The following is a 26,453-nucleotide window of genomic DNA, read 5'->3' on the forward strand; positions in this document are numbered from 1 at the left end:
GCCGGGTGTGGTGGCGGGCACCTGTAGTCCCAGCTACTCGGGAGGCTGAGGCGGGAGAATGGCGTGAACCCGGGAGGCAGAGCTTGCAGTGAGCCGAGACTGCGCCACTGCACTCCAGCCTGGGTGACAGAGCGAGACTCCATCTCCAAACAAACAAAAAAACACCAAAATATTAAATAATAGTAGAAATGTAAGAAAATAGGTATATGATTTGGTTAAGCCCATTGATTACATTAGCAATTACAGTAAAATAGGAAGGCAAACTTGTCATCACATTTCTAATTTTATCATATAAAAAATACACTGCATTCCTAGACATACTTTGACTCTACTATCATTTTGCTCTTTTTTTCCTCTCTTTTTTCTATAACACACTACATTTCTGTGTTAGTGGTAATAGCTTATAACACATTCTTTTTACCTTCATATCTATGGAATATTGAATCTAGTTTGTTGTTAACTTTGAACTAGAAAAGATGATATTCAGATATATGTTTATGAGTATGTATGTGTGTATGCATGTTTGTATGTGTACTAAATTTCACAGACTGCATGCATATGTTTTAATAAATCAGAGGGGCTCACATAATTCATCTAATCAGTTCTCTAATCTTAATAATAGAGAAATAGAACCCAAGATAAATTATATCGATAAATATATTGTGAAAGTGTTATTAATGAATGTGATCATTACATGTTGAGTTCAAAGACAGCTCTTTTAAAAAAGCCAAACCCAAGATTCTGTTTTTCACATGATTCTAACAGAATTAGTACACAATGCCAATACATGACTGAATGGAAATCAGCATATTCCTTAACATGCTGCAGTCAGCATTATATAGGAGACATCTATAACAGCATTTATAAAAAAAAAAAAAGCTGCAATTGTTTGTGGATATACTCATATTTTTTTTTCCTTTCACCAGACCATTGCTGACTTTCAGTTCTATTGATCTAACATTTGCGTTTGAACTGGAGCATGCATTGAAAATATTGGATTCCATACTACTGCCTATACTGATTTTTATTGTCAGGTGTCTGTATTACTGACTCTACACACCCAAAGAAATAATTATAAATGTCCAATGTAGCCACCTTTTAATTTATTATCCTAACATATATTCTGATTAGTACTTTAAAATTCTTTTTCTCAGACTTCGGAATTCATCCTATATTGATATAAGATAGTTTTTTCATTTTCTTATTTACATTTGCATCTATTACTATTAGCTGCTCTATGGAATATGTTTAATACAATAAAAAATAAAGTGATGTTTACAATTTATAATCAGAATAAAATATGCTACTATCTTTATACACCTTTTATACTATTATGTTTTCTACAAAGCAGTACAGTTTTATTTTAGACATATGTTCATGATGTTGTTTCAAAAACAAAAAAGAAACTATTAGAAAAATGAATAATAAATTTGAATTGATATGTATGTGAATCTGAATCCCTTTAAAAATATAGATCCTATACATATTTATAAGAGAAAAACTTTAGAAACTGTTTTTTATTATTCTGTTGTTTCAAGCTTTCAAGTTGAATCGAGTTTTTCTTTGACCTGAAAGGCAATTTATTTTTAGTAGATACTAATTGTTTTAAAAAGATTTAATTTGTTAATGTTCTTTAGGGATTTTGTGATATTTTTAATAATTAAATGCCCAATAAGAGTTACAATAAAAAATTAACTTTACCATCAAAAAGGAAGATCTCCTGCACCCTCTGCTGCTATGTAAATGAAACTGCAGGTTATTTATTATAAACTTTTTTTTTATTTTTAGTAAAGAGAGTAAAACATTTAAGGCAAATCCAGTCATTTTAATATACAGTAAACAAATGAACCATTATAGATGTCTCAAAAGAGCATGCATCTCAGATATATAGTTTACTTAAAAATAAGGAAAATATAAACTGACATCTAGTTAATTTACTAACTTTGAAAGGAAGATGTATAATGGCATCAATTTATTATTAATGAGAAAAAGTCATAATGCTGTCTACTTCTAAGTCATCATATTACTTAAATTTATTAACCCACATATAAAACTCTATTGCGGTTTATTGTTTGTAATATGGAATTATTAAACATTAAAAAGATTGTAAAAAAACTGGAGTGAATTATTTGTGTCTTATGGCTCATTGCCATTTTAGATGAATTACTGTGTTGTTAAAATAAATTGACGTTTTTTCTAGAAGGAAGGAAATAGCTTGCAATAGTGAAACCGGATAGAATCCGAGCTGTTAGAAGCGTTAATCCCAATTTATAAACAGATAACATTTGGATTGAAAATCATATAAAGTATAATTTTTACTATTAAAATGTAGTTTAATAGAAAAGACAAAGTCTTGCTGGGCATGGTGGCTCATGCCTGTAATCCCAGCTCTTAGGGAGGCAGAGGCAGGAGGATAGCTTGAGCCCAGGATTTCGAGACCTACCTGGGCAATATAGCAAGACCCCGTTCTCCATAAAAAGGAAAAAAAATACAAAGTCTTTATATTATTTTAAGGATTCTTAGCACTTCCATATGTTTTATTTATTTAAATATTGTATATTAAACTGTAAAACCTGAAGCAATTATTAAAACGCTAGGAATTGATGTTTGTATTTTGTCATACTTGGTAAAATTATTTTTAGAAAAGGCATTTTCTAATATGCCCAATCTTTTCCTTCCCAGTGGAAACCACTGTTAATAATTTTTGTGTTCAACCATTATGGAAAACAGTATGGCGATTCCTCAAGGATCTAGAACTAGATGTACCATTTGACCCAGCCATCCCATTACTGGGCATATACCCAAAGGATTATAAATCATGCTGCTATAAAGACACATGCACACGTATGTTTATTGTGGCACTATTCACAATAGCAAAGACTTGGAATCAACCCAAATGTCCATCAGTGACAGACTGGATTAAGAAAATGTGGCACATATACACCGTGGAATACTATGCAGCCATGAAAAAGGATGAGTTTGTGTCCTTTGTAGGGACATGGATGCAGCTGGAAACCATCATTCTTAGCAAACTATCACAAGAACAGAAAACCAAACACCGCATGTTCTCACTCATAGGTGGGAACCGAACAATGAGATCACTTGGACTCGGGAAGGGGAACATCACACACCGGGGCCTATCATGGGGAGGGGGGAGGGGGGAGGGAATGCATTGGGAGTTATACCTGATGTAAATGACGAGTTGATGGGTGCTGACGAGTTGATGGTTGCAGCACACCAACATGGCACAAGTATACATATGTAACAAACCTGCACATTATGTACATGTACCCTAGAACTCAAAGTATAATAATAATAAAATAATAATAATAATAATAATTTTTGTGTATCTTCCAAGTTGTTTTTAAGACATTTACATGCATATGTCTATATCCTTCCATATTTTGTAATTTTTAAATAGGCTATATATTTTGTACTCTCTTATTTTAATTTTTAAGTCTTACATATAAAACTAATTCATGATTTCATTCTGATTGTTGAAGCATCATATTACACATAACACCATGTCCCCAATGACGACAACCTCAATTCAAAGGCCCTCTTTAAGGATAATCACTGTTAATGCTTTGAAGTACATCCTTCAAGATGTACACATATGATTCTGCAGAGTATTTAATATTATACATATTATTTGATAATAAATTTTAAATTGGCATAAAAGGTATACTGAATAGTATGTCACTTACCAATTTGATTTTATTAACATAATGCCTTGGAAAATTTTCCTTTGTTTGTTCATATATTTGACCTTATATGTTTAGCTCTTGTATATAATGCTGTAGAATAAATAGACAATTTTTGGAATTTTAAAAATTCTCCCATTAATGAACATTTATATTATTTTGTATTTTCACTACAGTAAGCCTGAATATCCCTGTACATGCTTCTTTGAGTAGACCTGTGAGTATTATTCTAGGGTAAATGCTGAGAAGTGGAATTATTTTTTCATTTTATACTTTGATAAATAATTTTAATTTTAAAATGACTTTAACAATTTGGATTTCTTTGTAAGTGTCCGTCCATATGTACTACTTCTTTCACCAAACCTGATATTATTAAATTTTAAAAAGTTTTGGATGAAAAATATTGTATTTATTTCTGATTAATTATGGAGTTGATTATCTGCTCATATGTTGATTAGTGATTTATATTTCCTCTTCTGTAAATTTCCTGTTACTATTCTTTGCTCCCTTTTATTCTTTGTGTTTTCTTACCGGCTTATAGGAGTCCTTTCTATTTCCCCGATTACTAATGAGTTTGAGTATTTTAAAAATATATTCATTAGTGATTTGTGTTCCTTCTTTCAGGAATTACTTGTTCTTATTCTTTGCTCATTTATTTTTGCTTTTAGGTTCTTTTTCTTATTGATTTATAGTTCTTTATATATTCCAGATATTAATTATCTGACTGGCATAGGATACCAAAGACCAGCCCCTGTCTTAATGTATCAGTTTGTGCGCCAGAGCTTTCCCATGGGATCATTCTGAAGCTAGTGTCCAGTTTTTGACCACATCTTGGCTTAGCTTCTTCTCCACTTATCCCCAGTGTCCCCATCTTATTAGCCTTTCTTTCTTTAATCAGCTTGACATGTTAGAACAAGAATTCTTTACTCAGGCTCTACTTCTAGGAAACCTATCCTGGATCTGTGATGACTTTTTTTTTAAATCAGTGTTTTAAAACCAAGCCAATTCGCCAATGGAAGATATAAAAAAATGCAACTGCTCTTTACTAATAAACATATACTTTCAGATGTGTGCTATCCTCTTTAAAGTTGTATATTTGTTGTACTGACATTGCCACTGCTCAACAAATTTATTCAGACTCCGAGAGTCTTTGAATGTTCATAATATTGTCAGTTCTTTGCTCCCTGTCTGAACTATTTTGTTGACAGTGAACAATTATTCAGTCATGTGCAGTCAAAGTGATCAATGTGTCAAATATTTTGGGTCAAAAGCAAGGAAGGTATGGCTAAATGAAATTATTTGTAACAGACAGGTTTAAAAATGTTTGTAATATTGGTTCCATCCCTATTTATTCAGTGATATAAGGTAGCGGTACTAATTCGAGCCTCATTAGCATGTGGATACTGCAGCCTCTGATGCTTTTTCCATACTTTTTGGGATTGGCTCAGAAAGTAACAGTACTAGTCTAGGAGTAGACAGAGTTAGAACTTACAGCAGAAAAGGTGGGGGAAAGTTATATGCTAAGGAAAACATCTTTGCTCTAAAACAGCGCAAACATGGTTAATTGATTATGATACATAAATTATTGAGCGTCGGTCATGTACTAGACCCTGTTCTAAGTGCTTTATTGCATTAACTTTTTTGCTTTTCTGAAAAATTTTTCAAGGCAGATGCTACTGTGATCCCCAAGAAGCAGCTCAGGCTCAAGGAGGTTACGCCATTTATTTAAGTCACACTAAAGTCACACAGCTCTTAAATGTAGTGCTGAATTTAAACCCAGCTATTCTTGTATCAGAGTCTGAATTCTTAACAGTTATGCATTCACTGTGTCTAAACCTTAGTACATGCAACTGTAGGATTCTTTAAGCATAAATGTGCCTCTTATTATTTACTTAAGCCTGGGTCATATGCTTTTACACTTCTTTCTTCTTTTACCACTAACTTCTTTGTATGTCTGACCAGAGCCCATCTTTCTCTATTTCTCTTTTCTCTCTGTTTCTTCTGGTCATTAAAGAATCAAGATCATATCTGGCTGAGTATCAAGATTACATATATAAATGTGTAACTTATGTCTTTCTAAATATTTATCATCATCCCTTAATTAATCCAAATAATTCATCTGCTTTCCTAAATCCTGCTAGAATTTCTTTCTAATGTGTTCTTCTTTCCTTTTGTAGCTGTTCCCATTGTCATGCTACTTGCACACCACTCACCCTCTTTCTCTTTTTATCTGGAGGACTGATTTATACAAATCTAATCAGAGACAATCTATCTTTGCTTATATACCATGTTTTGTGTCAGTTCATTTTTAGGAGTGACCCAAAGATAGACATTTCTTATATAAGCAATTATTTGTTTTGGTTATTTTGTGTATTTGTTGAGAACAACTTAGTGTACTCAATATGGCTAAATTATATACGAATTCAATAAATTGTTAATTAAACATATGTAATCAATTACGTGATTTCTGGCTTTTTCTACCTTAGGCTGACAATTTCATTCTCTTTTCTGTGACTGATCACCCACTTGGTCCCGATTAGCCATCCTTTTAACGTGTCTCATATTCTCCTCACTGACCTTACTGGCAGAAGTGGCCTTTGTCAGCGTTGTGGGAATCATTTAGCTGTTAAAAATGCCTCCGTTATTTTCCCATTTATTTAAGGGGAAACAGCAAAAACATTTTGGAAATGCATGTAGAGATAAACTGAAAAAGTGTTGAGATGTAGATAGCATGGTCTTTCTAGTAGAAAGAGCCTGGACTGCAAGAATCTTCACAAGTGCGAGCCCTGTTTATATCTGGGTTAAATGATATAATTAGGTAAGATTGGGAAGTTACTTCAAGCTGATATCCTACTTATTTTGGTAAAAATTGATCAATGTCCTTTGATATGTTTACATATTATTAATTTTCTGCCATCATTTTCTTAATGTTAAAATTATTACCTAGGAAATATTTGTTTCGTTCATGGATCTTCTTTTATTTTCACCAAGTATAATGGAAGATTTTCTTTTTAATATGGTCATTTAGGCTCTACCAGATTATTTTCTGAATGTTTTTCTGGGAAACAATAGAGCTGGGAACAGATTTAACTTATGCAGCATTCCCCTAAACATTTCAAATATTGATCATTTGTTTTCAAATGCCAATAAAAATATAAATTTAGGGAATTAGATTATAAGAGGTCAGAGTACTGATCTCACATTATATACATCTCTTCAATATTATTTTAGGTGATTTTTAATAGACTGGTTGTGACACACATTTTGTTAGGTAGATGATTTTCATAACTACTCTAAGAGCTGCACCACCATCTACCTCTTGCTTGAATATATTTCAACAGAAAAGGCAGAGCTGTATATCTACTCTGTGCCAAGCAGTGGGTTAGTGTCCTTGTGATGTAGTATCTTCTCATTCTTAAAATACTCTATAAAGTAATTATTATTGATGTTCCAGTTTATAGTATCAGTAAGTGGTAGTACTTGCATTTAAGTGCCAATTACACGTGTATGTAAGAGGTATATAAGAGAGACAAAGAATACTTAGGATTATCTCAGATATGAGACCAGGTGACATGTCATCATCTATGACTCCTAATGAAAAAATATGAGGGGTGTACAAATTCTAGGAAAATATTTGAAAAGCAATGAGAAAGAAGAAAAGCGAAGGTAATTTTGCTTTCTTTTTACCTGTACAGACAGATAGACCTATTTAAGTATATGGTAGTCAGCTTCCAAGATGATACAGCTCTGAAACCCTGCAGGACTGTTTTATGCTGTTGGTTAATTTATGCATTTGGAATCACAAAAGAAATAGTTTTTTTTTTTTTTTTTTTTTGAGACAGGGTCTTGTTCTGTCACCCAGGCTAGAGTGCAATGGTGCGATTGTGGTTTACTGGAGCCTTGACCTCCAAGGCTCAAGGGATCCTCCCACCTCAACCTTCCAGGTAGCTGGGACAACAGGTGTGTGCCACCATACCTAGTTAATTAATTTTTTTAAGAGATCGGCTCTCCCTATGTTGCTCAGGCTGGTCTCCAACCCCTGGGCTCAAGCTGTCCTCCTACTTCAGCCTCCTAAAGTGTTGGGATTGACAGGCATGAACCACTGCACCCAGACAGTAATTTTTAAAATGTCTTAATTATGTAATATATTTTACTTTTAGTCCAACTTTAAGTAGGTAACATATTAATGATCCATGTCCAAATTATGAATCATTTAACTAGAATTCATATCTTCTTCAACCATATCAAATAAGAAATTTGACTCTAAGTTTATTTAGAATAGGTCCTCCTATAATGTGGTACTCTGTTAAGGGTAATGATTGTGTTTGCTAAGGTTGTAGAGGTCACTGAATAGAGTACTGTACCTTCTGGAAGCCTTTTGTTAAATCCTGGTGCTAAAGAACAAAAGTACTATTTCTTCAGGTTGCCATTGTAAATTTCTAAGCGATCAAACTGAGTTTTACTTCTAATAGGGCCCATATACATTTGTATAGTAGTATTATCTTCAAGTTAATCTTACCTTTTGTTTATTTACATATCATTAAATTTATAATAAAAAACTTATGTAACAAATTTGTTTTTTCAAAATAAAATAACGTTTATGGTAGTAAAGACCCCTAGATAATGGATGGGTCTAGTTCAACCTTCATATTTTTAAGACCTATTATTATGAAAGTGACTATTATTTCTGAATCGAGAAATATTAGATAAGAATTGAGAAAAGATGTTTATTTTATCCAATTTGGAAACTTATAAAAATGTATACAATGTTTGCTAAGGGATTAAAGGTAACTGTTATAAAAACATTGTAGTAAAAAGAAATAAAATTAGCAGTTATGATGTTGTTGCATTTATCTTTAGTGAATAATTGAAGTTGCTGTGATGACATATTATTTCATGAAACTTATTCAGCATTATGTTTTCATGTTTTCAACTGTTTATTAGCAAATTTCAGATTATTGAACTTTTAAAGTTTGGAAGCCTTTTAATAAATATGAATCTCTAAAAGTTGTAATTTAGCATAATTACCCTCAGGATTATAAGATTTATTCATGGCAGTGAGACAGAAAATATGTTTATGTAGGTTTGAAATCCTGAAGTGTTGAAGTTAAAACATAGAAATCTGTGTACTCTATAGGTACAAATTGCATATTTTCTCAGGCACTGGGTATCAAATTAAGGAGAAGTGGTTTTTGTCATTAAGACAAAATAGTAACTTGAGATAAATAAACAGATGCTTACTATGTAAGCTAATACTTGAGGAAATGTAAAGGAGGAGTACCATTTCCAGGATGGGAGACAGTGGGAATGGGTTGTCAGGTAGGGAAAGAGTGTCAGGGATGGCAACTTGGAAGGGGCAATGTTTTGGAAGTGGTTCACATATAGTTTGATTTAAATTCAAATTCATATGGAGAAAAGGGAACTCTTGCACACTGTTGGTGGGGATGTAAATTAGCACAGCCTCTGTGGAACACAGTATGGAGGTTCCTCCAAAACTAAAGTAGGAGGCTTTTGCCATGTTGGAGTTACAGGAAGGGCATCCCAAGCTGGTGGACCTAAATCTCCAAAGGTCTTGAAGGTGAAAGTGATCAGAAAATGGCAGTCATGACCAAGTGCAGTGGCTCATGCCTGGGCTCCCAACACTTTGGGACACCGAGGCAGGAGGATTGTTTGAGGCCAGGAGTTTGAGATCAGCCTGTGCAACATAGCAAGACTCTGTCTCTATGAAACTTTTTTTTAAAGTTAATTGGGCATGATGCTGTATGCCTGTAGTCCCAGCTGCTTGGGAGGCTGAGGTAGAAGGATAGCTTGAGCACATGAATTTGAGGCTGCAGTTAGCTATGTTCTCTCCACTGCATTCTAGCCTGGGTGACAGAGCAAGACTTTGTCTCCAAAAACAAAACAAAACAAAAAAACAAAACAAAACGAAAAACAAAGAAAGAAAGAAAAGGAAAAGGAAAGAAAGATAAGAAAATGACAGTCATCAGTGTAAATGGATCATGAAGTGTGAGGAGAAGAGTAATGAATCTGGAAATGTAGACAGCATCCAAGCCTTAAAGAGCTTACCTAAAGAATATGGATAATCCTGATCTATAGTCTATTTTCTCCTTATTTAGCTGGGAAGCTCTCAAGGGAAATATGAGTTCATGTTAAAAATAAAAGACATGTGAAGGATATTTATCTCTAGTAGATTTGTATCTACTCCAGGTTATTCAATAATGTGCAGATACCTTTTGGTATCTATGATGTTTTTACTTAAAGAAATTAGGACAAACATATCACTGACCTTAATAGATTATTTGTGCCCAGTGGAAGTCTGGTGGTTTTCATTAAGTATTTAAGAGCAAGAGTGATTATAAAATTGTTTAAAATTTTTTTTTTTCGTCAGTTAGATCCTTTGAATACTTGCTAAAGAGATATGGGACTGACTCTTTTACTTTTAATGCTGCTCCATATGCAGAAAATACTTCAAAAATGGCCAATAAATATTTAATATACATAAATTTTGAGTATTTCAGTAATGCTGGTTGATATTTTGACATTCAGGCATTGAAGGCTATAGGTTCACAACCAGCTGCAAATCATTATGGTTGATTATGTTCTAATTAGAGAAAAATTCTTCAATAGGCATTGAATGGAAATAAATGTTGCATGTAAGTGAAAAAAATCATGGCTGTGAATGATGTTAGTTGAAACATTTTAAAGAATATAGTCATGAAAACATGTATTATTCATTGTATACACTTTGGAAAATCTAAGCTGTGAGGAAAATCACACATTTTTATTTGTGAACAATTTTAAGAGCTAAAATGTATGTTTATGTTTTAGGTTTTCTTCAAGCAAAGCCTTACAAGAATACTGAAATGTTTTGGGAGTGGTTCACATATAGTTTGATTTAAATTCAAATTCATATGGAGAAAAGGGAACTCTTGCACACTGTTGGTGGGGATGTAAATTAGCACAGCCTCTGTGGAACACAGTATGGAGGTTCCTCCAAAACTAAAGATAGAACTATCATATGATCCAGCAATCCTACTTCTGGGTATATAGTCTGGGTATATAGCCAAACAATTGAAATCAGTATGTCAAAGAGATATCTGTACTCCTATGCTTATTGCATCATTATTCATGATAGCCAAGATATACAACAAACCTAAGTGTACATCTGTGGATGAATGGATTAAGAAAATGTGGTTTATATATATAATGAAATGCTATTCAGCCTAAAAAAGAAATTCTGTCACATGTCACAACATGGATAAACCTGGAGGACATTATGCTCAATGAAATAACCTAGACACAGACAGACAAATATTGCATGATCTCCCTTATATATGGAATCTAAATCATTAAACTCATAGAAGTAGAAAGTAGAATGGTTACCAGAGACCGGGATGGTAAGACGGGGGGCTGGGGTGTTGGGGCCAGGGGAATGGAGAAATAATGTTCAGAAGGTACAGAGTTTCAGTTAGACAGGAGAAATAAGTTTTAGAGATTGATTACACAGCATGGTGACTATAGTTAATAATAATGTACTGCATATTTCAAAATGGATAAAGGAGTACATTTTAAATGCTGTCAGTACAAAAAATGGTATGTATATGAGGTGATAGGTATGTTAATTTGCTTAATTATTTTATAATATAAACACATACCAAAAATCACATTATACCTCGTAAGTATATACAATTGTCATCTGTGAATTAAAAATAAAATCAAGTTTTAAAATTAAAGTCATTGACTGTAGTGAAAAATCATCCACAAAAAATCTTATAATACAAATATGTCAGATTTTATGTTGTTTGGAGAAAAATATTAAATAGTTATGAATGAATATCTAAAAGCAAATATTCATCATTTTTGTCACATACTTTTTCAAGGAAATGAAAGTATTTTACTTGATCAATTCTCATATTTACAAGGATGATAAAATAGAGGATTTTAAATTTTGTATAGTATTAATTTTTAGTCAGGTAGTTTTGGTTGTAAAAACTAAGAAAATGAAACAGAGTCTGATTCAATTTACAAAGGGAGAGGGTGCATTACAGTTGAAGGATTAAGCAAAACTCATAAATAAAATAGCATCCAAATCAGGTACAGTTTAAAAATCAGTGAAAAATGGTGGTCACTAGAATAACAATATTTGCTGTACAAGTTTGAATCCCTGATGTAGAAACATAGCAGGGCCTTCATTCAGCAGTAGGAGCTCATGACTAATTAGTGAATGTACTATGTACCATGCTGATTATAAGCTTACCCCGTAGTTAGATAAGGCTTGGTTTTTTATTCCTGTTTTGCCAAGTGTTGGCTGAATGACATTACACAAGTTGCTTTTCTGTTGTAAAATGTTCATAGTTTTATTACCTATTTCTAGAAATACAAGGTGTGAAAGAGATAATCTGTTGGGAAGTACCTGGTACGTCGAAGTTGATGAGTTGTAGCTGCCACCTCTCCTCACCCTTGTCCTTCTCCTCCTTTATCTTCTCCATTGATACCCTGAATATACTGACATTAATATGGTTCATAAATTTTCTATGCTTCTGATTCTCTCAGTATGTATTCTCACTTCTCTCAACGTTACCAACTGTCTTAGTTTTTATTCAAGCATTTTCTTCAACTGACACCTGTGGTTCTCTCATAAGTTTAACTTGTTTGTAACCCTACGTTATATCCTTGTGATTTAGTTTCTTCTTCCAATGGCCTGCTTATCTCTCAGCTTCCCAAATCAAACTTGTGGTGGGGTCGGGGGAAGGGGGAGGGATGGCAATAAGAGAAATACCTATTGTAAATGACCAGTTAATGGGTGCAGCACACCAACATGGCACATGAATACATATGTAACAAACCTGCATGTTGTGCACATATACCCTAGAACTTAAAGTATAATTTTAAAAAGAGAGAGAGAGAAAAAAAAAGAGAGAAAAAAAAGTCTATAGCAATTGGTTTTTCTTTGAGTGCTGATGGTGGTGTCAGGCTATACCATTGTCTTGTTTATGATTCTGTTGAGCTCCCATCAGGACCTTGTTGAATCATGTGGTATAAAATGAAAATACTTCTAGTGGTCTCTGACAAGACTCATGGTGGTGCATTTACCCAGACAGAAATTATTATGTCTGTCACGTGCCTACTGCATCTAAAAAAAAAAACATAAAAAGTTAAGAATAAACAGTTTACTAAAATTATGGAACAGCTATAAGTAGTAAGTCTGGGTCTTAAATACCTGGTGTCTCCAAAGCCAACACTCTTGAATAAACTTTAAATATTTTTGTTAATCTTAAAATGTTTGCATCACTATAAAATATCAGTACAAGTTATTGGATCATTTTTACTACTTATAAATTCAAAAACGTTTATTAGGTATCAGATTTTTGTTATTGATTGTTTTAGTATAAACCGAATTCTATTTCGTGTCTTGAAAAACAGTATTTTGTTTTAAAATGTATTATTTGTACTTGAATTCTATTGACTTGTTCTTTTTGTTTTAACCTTTCTTAGGCTGCTAAGTTGGCTTTCACAGTGCAAGCCTTGGAGTCCCAATGGGGGACTCAGGATCAAGACGATCTACCCTGGTCTCCCGGTTGCCGATATTCAGAAGAAGTATTAGCAGAAGACATGATTCTCTTCCTTCTTCACCTTCTTCCAGTAATACAGTTGGTGTCCACAGTTCCTCTCCTTCCAGCACTAACTCAAGCTCAGGTAGCACAGGTAAACGGAGGAGCATATTCCGTACTCCTTCCATTAGCTTCCACCATAAGAAGGGGAGTGAGCCTAAGCAAGAACCTACCAACCAGAACCTTAGTATTTCAAATGGTGCTCAACCTGGTCACAGCAATATGCAGAAACTGAGTTTGGAAGAACATATTAAGACCAGGGGAAGACATTCTGTTGGTTTTAGTAGTTCACGAAATAAGAAGATAACAAGATCTTTGACAGAGGACTTTGAAAGGGAAAAAGAGCACTCAACTAACAAGAATGTCTTTATAAATTGTCTAAGTTCCGGCAAAAGTGAAGGGGATGATTCTGGTTTCACAGAAGACCAAACTCGCCGTTCTGTTAAGCAGTCAACAAGGAAGCTACTCCCTAAATCTTTTTCATCTCACTATAAATTTTCTAAGCCAGTTCTACAGAGCCAATCTATTTCACTGGTACAGCAGTCTGAATTCTCATTGGAAGTTACACAGTACCAAGAGAGAGAACCTGTGTTAGTAAGAGCTTCGCCATCCTGCTCTGTGGATGTAACGGAACGGGCAGGAAGCTCTTTACAATCTCCTTTGCTTTCTGCTGATCTTACCACAGCTCAGACACCTTCAGAATTTTTAGCCTTGACTGAAGATTCTGTGTCTGAAACGGATGCATTTTCTAAAAGTGGAAGCATGGCATCCCACTGTGACAACTTTGGCCACAATGATTCTACCTCTCAGATGTCTCTCAATCCTGCTGCTGTTACAAAGACAACAATAGAACTTATGGGAACTGTCCCCTGTGCAATTATGTCTCCCGGGAAATATAGGTTAGAGGGTCAATGTAGCACTGAATCTAATTCCTTACCAGAAACCTCTGCTGCTAATCAGAAGGAAGTGTTATTACAAATTGCTGAACTACCTGCTACAAGTGTGAGGCACTCAGAGAATAACCTACCAGCACATACTGAAAGAGAAGAAAATATAGGGTTACAAAATGGTGAAACAATGTTGGGGACAGACTCTCCAAGGAAACTTGGATTTTATGAGCAACATAAAGCAATAGCTGAACATGTTAAAGGGATCCATCCTATTTCAGATTCAAAGATAATACCTACTTCTGGTGATCATCATATTTTTAACAAAACGTCATATGGATATGAAGCAAATCCTGCCAAAGGTATGCTGATTTTCTTTGTGTAACAAATGATATGAATTGATTTTCATTGTACTTTATTCAGTTTTCTTATTCCATCTCATAAATGGAAACCACATTTTTCTTGTTTTTCACTTTCAAAATGGTTTCCTATTTATAATTTGTGTTAAATGTTTCCCCTGCTTGATTTTAAACTTACATCAATTGTATTAGGTTGAAAATGTAATTCAGCAATATTATTCATTTTTTCTTGGTTATGTTATCCATAACTAAGAAGCAGCCTCTTAGTTATGGTGCTTATTGGAGCACCTTCAGAAGAAAGTGAAAGGAAACTAATTCTGTTTGCAATGTGGATTTCTCCAAAGTAAGGACTGTCTTTTATAGAGTTTGTTATAGAGGCATTGGTATTTCTTATTTAGTGAAATTGATATATTCCAGCTAAAATCACTATAAAATTTGTATAATTTAACATTATTTCCTTTGTTAACTAAGCTTTCATTATTAAATAGGATCTGTGTTTCAATATAAATAAATCCTATCTCTAGATACAAAAACAGAATTGTAAGCTTAAAAATAACCTATCTTTGGAAGCTGGAGACAGGTTTCAACCCTGCCTCTGACATTAACTCTGCAATTTTGGACACCTTCTCTTTAGTTTAAAAAAAGTGGTAGTATATATGAATTACTCTAATATGGCTACAGAAAATTTTGTTTTTTTAACATGAAATTCAGTTCAAGATAATTATTGAAAAATACCACCTGCTGGGCTGTCTTAGACATATTTTAATTCCTTTTTCTCTGCTATCATTAATGCTACTACTACTACTACTACTACTACTAATTTCCCCAAATTTGGAGGTGATTATGTCCTAGATATTACTTTATATACATTAATTAAAATGATTGAAATTGCTACTATTATTATAAGCTATTTTGCAGGCAAGAAAATGGGAGCAAAGGTAAATTGTGTGTCGACAATCACAAAACTAGTAATTCAATTATTGGGATACAAATCCTATGAGGTAGGCTCCTATGTTTCCCATTTTACAAATGTGAGAACAGAGGCTAAAGAATCATACAGCTGGTAAGTAGTGCAGTCAAATTACAACTCTGAATCCAAAGCTCTGGCTCTCCATAACTATGCTTTACTACATGTCATTACTTAAAATATGAAATAAAATTTATATAACATAATGTCACAAGTAATAGGATTATATAGTTCATCCATAAACATGAAATTTTAAAGTTTTAAATACAAGATTTAATTTTCCAGCTGTCTTAATACTTTTCCTATTTGATACAAGATCACTTTTATGCACCTGACCATGTTTTGTCCATTTTTTGAACTTTGTATTCTTGTCTGTGGTCTTGGCTTTAGTCATATATGCGTAGCTTCTTTACCTGTAATACAATCATGAGAATATGATAATGATGATGATATTAATGATGGTTACCCTTTTGTACAATTAATATGTGCCCAAAAATGTACTAAGAAAATTGAATGCACTATTTTATATAGTCCTTATAAAAATTTTGCATGTCATATTAATAACTAAGATTTATAATAAGTTAAATAACTGTATAGGGTCACATTGTTAGCAAATGATGGACTTGATATTGAAAGTCAGGAAGTTTTTAAATTATATCAAAAAGGGATAGAAATGTAATTATCCTGACATATCTAATTCTTATTTAGTAATGATGACTTTCCTCAAAGCCTAATTGAATACTGTGTATGTTTCTCTCTCTGGAAATTAAAGAATGACCAATTATCTTGGAGACTATTAATATGTTGATTCAGATCCTAACTGTAACAGAATAACACATTAATTTTGCTGATTTGATAATGTGTTGGCTATTCTTGAATAAATAGGCTGGTAATGTCAACAAAGACAGTATACTATCCTTTAGTTTGTGAAAATATTTGTGTTCTATTTATAAGGATTTTATAATTTTGAAGTTTAAAGTTTTAAAAACAGCTAAGTAAATGCATTTTATCCAATAAACATTTGCTGTAGACACTAACCTTCATAATGCTAAATTTAGTTTGTATTTTGTATGAAACATTTAAGCCAGTACTTGATACACATCTAAGTGTATTAGGTGTACAATCATATCAGAACTAACAATAAAATGTTGAGTTATCTGACAATTTAACTTGTATTCATTGGCTTAAAAAGTTATTTTAAAAGAACTGCTATGTATTGGACTAATAGATTCTGGACAGTCTTTAAACTAGTAGATGAGGCTAATTAGAACAATTTATTCATTTACTCATTCATTCATTCAGCAAATATTTATGGTTTTAACACTATATTGGGCAGTAGGTATGTAGCAGTACACAAAATAGGCCTAGATCCCTGCCTTCCTGAGGCTTACTTTCTACCGGGGATACTCAGTTAACATGCTATTTATATCAGATGGTGATAACTGCTGAGGGTAAGTTTAAAGCAGAATAAAGGCTTAGGAAGCAGAGGTGGGATTGCAGTTTGCATTTTTAAATGTGAGTGGGATGATACCCAAGGTAACATATTGGTAAAGGTTTGAAGGAACTTAAAGAATATGTCATATAGATATTTGAGAGAAATATTATTAGTGCAAGGTTGTGGGTCAAAGGCTGTGTGGGGCTGGAGCATGCTGGTGATGTACCAGAGCAGCAGGTGTCCAGTGTAGCAGGAGCAGAGTGATGGAGGGCAGAGCAGGACATGAGGTTATAGAGGTGAGCAGGTGAACAGGGTGCCCCTCCTGTCCCTGGTTTGTGGACAGAAAGAGCAGTCATATAGGTCGTATTATGAAGAATATGTTATGCCATTTGGAAAACATCACCTTTTATCTAGAAGAGTGGTGGTGATGGCTCTCATTTATGTTTTAAGTGTATGATTCTGGCTACCATGTGGAATGTAGTTTGTGTTGGGGGTGGAGAGGCAGATGGGAGTAGGCAGAGGCAGGAGAATTGTAGCAAATATTGCAGTAACCAAACAAGCATAGATTGGATTTGGTCCAGGGTCTTAGAAAGAGAGGTAGAAGGAATCAGATTCTGTATACAGTTTGAAGGAAATAAGGACAGGGTTTGTTTATGTGATTAATGTGAGCTATGAAGCAACCAAGGATGACTCCAAAAGTTTTGGGCTTCAAAGAGATAACATGATTAAGTGAACTAAACTGATGCTATATATGTAAAAGTTTTCTCATGATAGAGAAGCTTTGAATAACACTAAGAGTTTTCCGCGATCTCTCAGTGGGACATTTGTAAAAAGTACATTTAAATATTTACTTTCATTTTTATTTATTTTCCTTTCCATAGTTCTTGCCAGTAGTCTCAGTCCATTTCGTGAAGGAAGATTTATAGAGAGGAGACTGCGATCCTCGTCAGAAGGCACTGCAGGGAGTAGCAGAATGATTTTGAAACCAAAAGATGGAAATATAGAAGAAGTTAATAGTTTAAGAAAGCAAAGAGCAGGTTCTTCATCTTCAAAAATGAACAGTTTGGTAAGTATATACATACGTCTGTCTCTAATAGAATAATACTGTCTGTATCTGGTATGTTCATGCCTCTTGCAGAATGAACACAGACTACAGGATAAACACCTCATATTTGAAGGGAAAATTTGTTTCCATAGTTGACATTACAAGTCAGAGAAACAAATTTTTCGTCTAGGTCAGGATGGAGTTCACCATGACAGCTGTCTTTAGTTCCTGTCTTCCTTGCTTCCATGGAAAGTTTGACATTCTTTATTCTAGAACAAGACCCTTGAATACAGAAACTAGGAAAAATGCTGAACATGAGGATCTCCTTTGACACCATTATTTCGCATCCTCTCTCCACCATATAGCCCTCTAGAAAATACCCTTTTGTAAATCACACTGACTCCGGTACCACTCTTAGTCCCTAGTAGACCCTAACCTCACTGTCCTCCTGCAGTGCCCTTCCACAAAGGGTGAGGAGTTGGTGTGAAGCTTATGAGGACCAATGTGAAATGCCCATCCAATGCTTGCATACATTGGAGGTAATCAAGATACCCTATTCCTGGTCCAAATTGTAGAACCTGCTTTTAGTATGAGGGTGGAGGTGGGGTGTATAGGGAGAGGCATGGTCTGAGTTTTTATGTGTGAACTAGGGTGTCACAGAGGCATTAGTATGAAGCTCCCTCATAGTATGAGACAGACTCAGGGATGGGAAGAGATGAGGGGTGAACTGCAGCTTTGGGTCCATTTGGCCTCAGGTTTCACAAGTATTAGAGTGTGATTGCCTTTTGGAGATCACTTTGCTCACCTTCTCACAGATGTGTCCTTTTTCAGCAGAGTATTTAACATCTATTGTCTAAAATGTTCCTTTAAAATAATCTTTCTACCTACCTATCCATGTATATATGTGAAAAATCCTCAAAAATTAATCACTTATGATATCTCTATTATTTTATGTAATTGGGTTTCAAATGAAAATATTAGGTAATTGAGATCTGATAATTATTTTGTGAAGAAGCCTTAAGTTAGTAAGGTAACATTGTGTGATAGCAAAATCACTGTGCTTGATGTTAGAGGTTTTAATCATTTTTTTCTGGTGTGGCCATTTCTTAATCCTGAGCAAATTTGTAACCACAAGATAGCCAATGATAATAGGCATCTTGTTTCCATTACACTAAAAAATGACTATGTGAGTGTGTGTTTACATTTTTACATATGGAAATATATATTTCATGCTTCATTTTGTTCTTTTGTGCATTGGCTGTTGTATTATTATTGTTGCAATGGATATTTTTGATCTAAGTATGAAAATTTGTTAAAAAAGATTTCCAGTTGATGCACCATTAAAAGTTAGGACTAATGAAGTATTACAAAACATTTATCATCACAACATTTTCACTATTTCTTCATGGAGAGGTATTTATGTTAATAGGGGTACACTATTCAACTTGAAAGTTGTGCCTTTTACATATTCTCTCATATCTCATGTGTTTTTCATACTGCATTTAATTTAAATAATTCTAGTTTGAGACCAGCCTAGGCAAAGTATCGAGAACTCGTCTCTAAAAAAAAATTTAATAATTAGCTAGAAGTGGTGGCTTACACCTGTAGTCCCAGCTACTCAGAAGGCTGATGTGGGAGGATCACTTGGGTCCAGGAGTTGGAGGCTGCAGTGAGTTATTGCGACCCCGCACTTCAGCCTGGGCAACAGAGTGAGACCTGGTCTCAATAAAATAAATAAATACATACATACATAAATAAATAAAATGTAAAAAGTGCTTATAATATCACAAAGTCACTCTTCTCAGGTTTAGGTTTTTTTTTTTTTTTTTTTTTTTTGAGACAGAGTCTTGCTCTGTCACCCAGGCTGGAGTGCACTGGCACGATCTTGGTTCACTGCAACCTCCACTGCCCAGGTTCAAGCAATTCTCCTGCCTCAGCCTCCTGAGTAGCTGGGATTACAGGCACCCGCCACCATGCCCGGCTAATTTTTGTATTTTTAGTAGAGATGGGGTTTCACCATGTTGGCCAGGCTGGTTTTGAACTCCTGACCTCAAGTGATCCACCCGCCTCAGCCTCCCAGAGTGCTGGGATTACAAGCGTGGGCCACCGCGCCCAGCCCTCAGATCCACTTTTAAGATTTAAAACTTAAGAAACAAAAGAAGTGGTTTTGTTTGTTTGAGGGCCTTATATTTAAGTTTTTAAAAGTGTGCCTGTAGTAGTATAGTTTTTCCACTAGATGGCAGAAAGACACCACTGCCATGGTGGTGGACAGTCTATCAGGGTTGGAACAAAAACTTAAAATATTGTACATGTTCATTGGATTTACAGATGAAAATTACTGAATTAAATACTGGAACTTTTGAAATTCCTAAAGAGAACTACCAAAAACTACTTCATGATCTTACCATCTTCCTTTGGATTTCACAAGTTATGTCTCATCTTTCAGTTACTTTACAGTTTATTCATTTTTTAATTTTCATTTTCAGTTTTTTAAGGCAGAGCCTCGCTCTGTCACCCAGGCTGGAGTGCAGTGGTGTAATCTTGGCTCACTGCAACCTCCCCTCCCTGGTTCAAGTGATTCTTGTGACTCAGCCTCTTGAGTAGTTGGGACCACAAGTGTGTGCTACCATGCCAGGCTAATCTTTGTATTTTTAGTAGAGATGTGGTTTCACCATGTTGGCCTGATTGGTCTTGAACTCCTGACCTCAGGTGATCCACTGACATCACCTCCCAAAGTGCTGGGATTATAGGTGTGAGCCACCATGCCTGGCCAGTTACTTTACACTTAATTAATTTAAAACGCATGAAATATGTTTTTTACTTGTAGCACTGTAAGGAAGAAATGGTAGGGATTATTTAGTTCTAGATACATGTGAAACAAGTGACATATATTTGGAAAATTGTAGCTCTATGTGTGAAAAGTGACACATTTCTATATTCCTCTTCCAAAATTAAGCAACTGCATGTATTTAAGAATGCATCCATGGTTCAGTTATTTTATTTTAAAGCAAATATAATAGAAACATGTGTTTTTAATGCTTGCTTGAACCAAGGGACTACTTTTAATGCCTGACACGTCTTATCACATCCAGTCCTCACAACGGTACTATAAATTAAATGATACTGTAGTGATGAAATTTTGCAAAAGAGGAAAATAAGGCACTAAGAAGATAAGCGGCTTGCCTAAAATGACAAAGCTCATAAATGGCAGAGATAGGATCTGGATTTGGATCCTTTCTAGGTTCAAATCCTACAATCTTTTGGGAAAATGTATTAGATTTAAAATTAATTTGAGCCATTTTTCAATTGTTTGCATCAATTTGGTGTAATAAAATTAAAACATTTAAAGCAGTCTAACCTTGCTTTCTCTAAGACTAGGCTGCAGCATTCTATAAGAGATACAAAAGAGGAAAACAGAAACAATATTTAGTGCTTAATCTGAACTTAAAATGCGGTCATGTTTCTTGAAATGCTCATGAATAGTATCTATGTCCTTACTGAGAGATATCCCATCAAAAAGGAACTTTGTCACAAAAGAGGATATTCATACTTGGGAGTTTTGTAATACTTCATGAGTCCTAATTTTTAATGTTAGCATTAATGCAGACCTTCATGTAGTTCATGGAGATTTCAATTTTCTTAATAAAATATGGCTCTATTTATTAAGATGCTGAGCATTTCCTGAATGACCAAAGATATTACCTAATGGATTAGATATAGTTAGATATACCACGGTTCTATTGTTTTTATGTATTTCTAGGGTATTTCAGTCTGGAAGGGAAAGGACAGGATGTATGAACTCTTCAAACATCAAATGCCGAGAGCAAATTGGGATTTGCTTAGGTTTATTAAAAGAAACCAAAGTAAATTTGGAACAATTTGATAAGTGTTCACATTTATTATATTTTTTCAAACCACTTTATAGTATTTTTCCAATTTTTCTCTAATGAGTAACTTTCTGAATACCTTCCTTGGGATTGTCCAAAAAATTTAAAATGCCATTCTAGAAAAAAGTTAAAGAACTTATTTCTTTAAAGAACTTACTCCAGGAACTTTCTCTCCAGATTATGGTATATAAATGTATAAATGTAAGGACTTGTCATGGGTTCTCCAACGGCTTTACACAGTGAATTCTAATTCTAAATATTTTCAAGATTACTCTCTAGAAAAGTTAATGCGAGAGTAGATTCATATATAATGAACAATACAAAAGACCTGGTACCATTAAAGGAAGGAAAAATGCCTAAGTGGATGAGTCAGGGTAAACTTGGCTAAGTGATAAAAAATACCGCTGGGCGTGGTGGCTCAAGCCTGTAGTCCCAGCACTTTGGGAGACCGAGGCAGGGGTATCGCTTGAGGTCAGGAGTTCGAGACCAGCCTGGCCAAGATGGTGAAACCCTGTCTCTATTTGTATTTTGTAAAAATATAAAAATTAGCTAGCCACGGTGGTGGGTGACTGTAATCCCAGCTTCTCAGGAGGCTGAGGCAAGAGAATGGCCTGAACCTGGGACTTGGAGATTGCAGTGAGCCAAGATCACACCACTACACTCCAGCTTGAACGACAAAGTGAGACTCCCTCTCAAAAAAAAAAAAAGAATAAGTAAATAAATAAAATAAATAAAAAATAACTTCCAAATCTAGCAACTCTATATAATATGGATTTCTTTCTCACTTAAGCTACATGGTTATTGTGGAAGGCGGGGTTCTGTTCAGTGTCTCCTCCTGTATTCAGGCTGTTGAAGCAGCTAACTTTGCAAACATTGCCTTTCACCATGGCAAAAAAGAAAGAGATCTCTGGAGGTCCCTGTAATAAAATACTTTGAATTGTGAGAATCACTTTACTTCTGCTCACAACTCATTGGTCAGATCTAATCATATGGCCCAAACTAGAAACAAAAGCAGCCAAGAAGAATAATCACTTTCCTGTATCTAGAGGTGGAGACTCAGGTTTGGTGAGCACTTAATGACTATCATATTCCCAAATATTTTGTTGTATCCAAGTTCTTTTAATTAACCTAGATTTACTGCTTGCCTCCTCTTTCCCTTTTGCCAAAAGACATTGAATGGGCCCTGACTTTGTGCTTCATACTGTGCTGGTCTTTGTGGTTGAAAAGATGCAAACATCTCTGAAATTGAAGAATTCATATATATTACAGGTTTTATTCTTGAGAATATTCTCTCTTTCTTAAAGGCCTTGAGATGTGTATCTTAAGTGAACTAAGTTTACTTTTTTCCTTGACTCAAGGAATCTTTACTATTTTTGTAAGTATTTGTTTTCATTGCAACAAGCCGTTGGTTTTGAAAGTTGTATTGTCTTCAGATTCCTCAGCAAATGCGTTTGCAAAGTTGCCCTGTACTGTTTGTGCTGAGTGATTCACACAACTTTCATTTATGGCCAGTTTTACTCTGACACAGCATGTTTTCTTTCATTTAGCATCCTGCTGCTTTTATGTGGAAACTGTGAATGACACAGTAAAAACATAACTATAGGACTTTGGTAGAAGAACAAATCAGATTTATATTTGATTAATAAGAAGTAGTTACTTGCAGATCATTAACATCTCATATCACATTTTAATTTTTTGGTATGTTGAACTGCAGAATTTAGTTATTGATAATAGTAGAATAATATATAAGACTAATTGTACCCTATTTGAGATAGCCAAGCACTTTACTGTTCATTTACTTTTCTTCTGGGGCCTGCTGTTTTCTCATTTGTAAGCTTATTCTTTATTCATTATAATTCTTCATTCATTAAAGCATTCACAGTTTCTTATAATAAATATTTATTGACAATCTGCTCCGAAGAATCAAAGATGAAAGAGACAGTACTTGAGGATTTTTGAGTTCCCAAAGGGAGACATAAGGTTAAACATTATCTTGCCAATACAACTGCTTTAACCATTTTGACCATCTTTAAGTTCAGAATGGGTGGGGCATTCTTGATTTGGATTGTGAGCATCGAAATAAAAAATTAAGAACATTTAAAATGGGCACATGAACTCCCGTTTCCCTGAAACGGGAAATTGCCTTATTTCACACAGTCAATGACACTGTTAAATATATGCATAATTTCCCTGTGAAATTGCCTTATTTCACACAGTCAATGACACTGTTAAATATATGCATAAGTTTCTTGTGTCTTTTGTTCATTTCTCTAACTGAGACCCAGCTGTGAGTGCTGAGCAGGTATGCTGAAAGAAAGTTGGGACAGTAAAGAAGAACATACAAAATGAATCTCGTGATTAATATTAAAAATGAAAATCAGTCTCAAAACACCCCACTTGTGCAATCCACCGAGCAAAAGAATCCTACTGGACCCGTTTGGTATATGCACCTTCACACTTCTGTTTCATGGCATGAAAGTTGTTTGAGCTTGAAATTAAAAACAAGACAGGCTGGGCGCGGTGGCTCATGCCTGTAATCCCAGCAATTTGGGAGGCCGAGGTGGGCGGGTCATGAAGTTAGGAGATCAAGAACATCCTGGCTAACACGGTGAAACCCCGTGTCTACTAAAAATACAAAAAATAAGCCGGGCGTAGTGCTGGGCGCCTATATTCCCAGCTACTTGGGAGGCTGAGGCAGGAGAATCTCATGAATGTGGGAAACAGAGGTTGCAGTGAGCCGAGATCGCACCACTGCACTCCAGCCTGGGCAACAGAGAAAGACTCTGTCTCAAAAAAAAAGCAAAGAAGACAAATGATAATTAGAAGATCTGATTTTGAAAATTTCTCTTCTTAATCTTGAAATTCTGAATGAAACCTTGCAGTATGAAAATGTTAGGGCTTTGGGGAATTAAAATAACTATTGCAGTTTTTAGTGTAACTGATGGTTAATAGAATTAAAGCAAATATTGCATGGTTACAGGGACATCTAATAAAAATGGAAGCCATGAATATTTTTAAGGAAATGGAGCCACATGAATCATTCTCCTCAATTCTTATAAATTTTAAGGAAGAAAATCACAAGTATCACTCATTAAACATGAAATTACATTTGTTGATAACTGGCATAAATTTTAGATTAACAGCCCTAATCCTTTATGCTTTTATTTGTTTTTCCAGTTACTAATCATATTTTCCTTTCAGTACCCTTCTAAATTGTATCATGCATATAACACTCACCACATAGTTATTTGAATGTGTCTCATTTTACCTTAAAGATTTCAGTCTTTTAAATGGAAGGAACTGTGTATATACTGGCATTTCTTACAGTCATTAATATAGCACCTGGTGCAAAAATAGGCATCTAATAAATATGAATAAATTAAAGGTAAAATTTCTAGTTAAATAATGATATATGTTTATATAGATGTGAATTAAGGCTTCTAGTAACAAGAATTGTGTGTGGTGCGCTTATGCGCAATTTTGACATTGTAATTTATTATACAAATACACAGATATTTCTTATGATGCACTGTCTGATAAAGCTCTTGCTTTTTCGACACTAAGTCCTTGATCAGGAAGGCCATACCAATTATGACATTGTTCCAGTGGAAACATAATTTATTTTAGGATTATCGGCCCTGTAGAATGGTTTCTAGGATTATTTTTTTATTATTTATTTAATTTATTTATTTATTTTTAATATATTTTGAGTTCCAGGGTACATGTGCACAACGTGCAGGTTTGTTACATATGTATACATGTGCCATGTTGGTGTGCTGCACCCACAATAGGCCCTGATGTGTGATGATCCCCTTCTTGTGTCCAAGTGATCTCATTGTTCAATTCCCACCTATGAGTGAGAACATGCAGTGTTTGGTTTTCGTTATTGTGATAGTTTGCTGAAAATGATGGTTTCCAGCTGCATCCATGTCCCTACAAAGGACAGGAACTCATCCTTTTTTATGGCTGCATAGTATTCCATGGTGTGTATGTGCCACATTTTCTTAATCTAGTCTGTCACTGATGGACATTTGGGTTGATTCCAAGTCTTTGCTATTGTGAATAGTGCCACAATAAACATACGTGTGCATGTGTCTTTATAGCAGCATGATTTATAATCCTTTGGGTATATACCCAGTAATGGGATGGCTGGGTCAAATGGTATTTCTAGTTCTAGATCCTTGAGGAATCGCCACACTGTTTTCCACAATTGTTAAACTAGTTTACAGTCCCACCAACGTGTAAAAGTGTTCCTATTTCTCCACATCCTCTCCAGCACCTGTTGTTTCCTGACTTTTTAATGATTGCCATTCTAACTGGTGTGAGATGGTATCTCATTGTGGTTTGGATTTGCATTTATCTGATGGTGAGTGATGATGAGCATATTTTCCTGTGTCTGTTGGCTGTATAAATGTCTTCTTTTGAGAAGTGTCTGTTCAAAAAAGAGCCTGCATTGCCAAGACAATCCTAAGCCAAAAGAACAAAGCTGGAGGCATCACGCTACCTAACTTCAAACTATACTACAAGTTTTCTAGGATTATATGAGTGCAATAGTTAT

The 26,453-nt window shown here is 34.6% G+C and overlaps 1 protein-coding gene across 10 annotated transcripts in view; it reads left to right on the forward strand.

The window, feature by feature from the left end:
* Positions 1-26,453, forward strand: part of CCSER1 (coiled-coil serine rich protein 1) — a 1,446,943-nt gene that overhangs the window by 152,294 nt on the left and 1,268,196 nt on the right. For all 10 annotated transcript variants that reach the window (XM_078002679.1, XM_015138795.3, XM_078002685.1 and 7 more), the window contains exons 2-3: positions 13,200-14,564; positions 17,845-18,029. In XM_078002679.1, the coding sequence (XP_077858805.1) occupies positions 13,241-14,564; positions 17,845-18,029 (1,509 nt within the window). In that variant the 5' untranslated portion in view covers positions 13,200-13,240. The remainder of the gene's footprint in view (positions 1-13,199; positions 14,565-17,844; positions 18,030-26,453) is intronic.

Source organism: Macaca mulatta, chromosome 5, assembly GCF_049350105.2.
Source record: "Macaca mulatta isolate MMU2019108-1 chromosome 5, T2T-MMU8v2.0, whole genome shotgun sequence".
Taxonomy (NCBI): Eukaryota; Metazoa; Chordata; class Mammalia; order Primates; family Cercopithecidae; genus Macaca; species Macaca mulatta.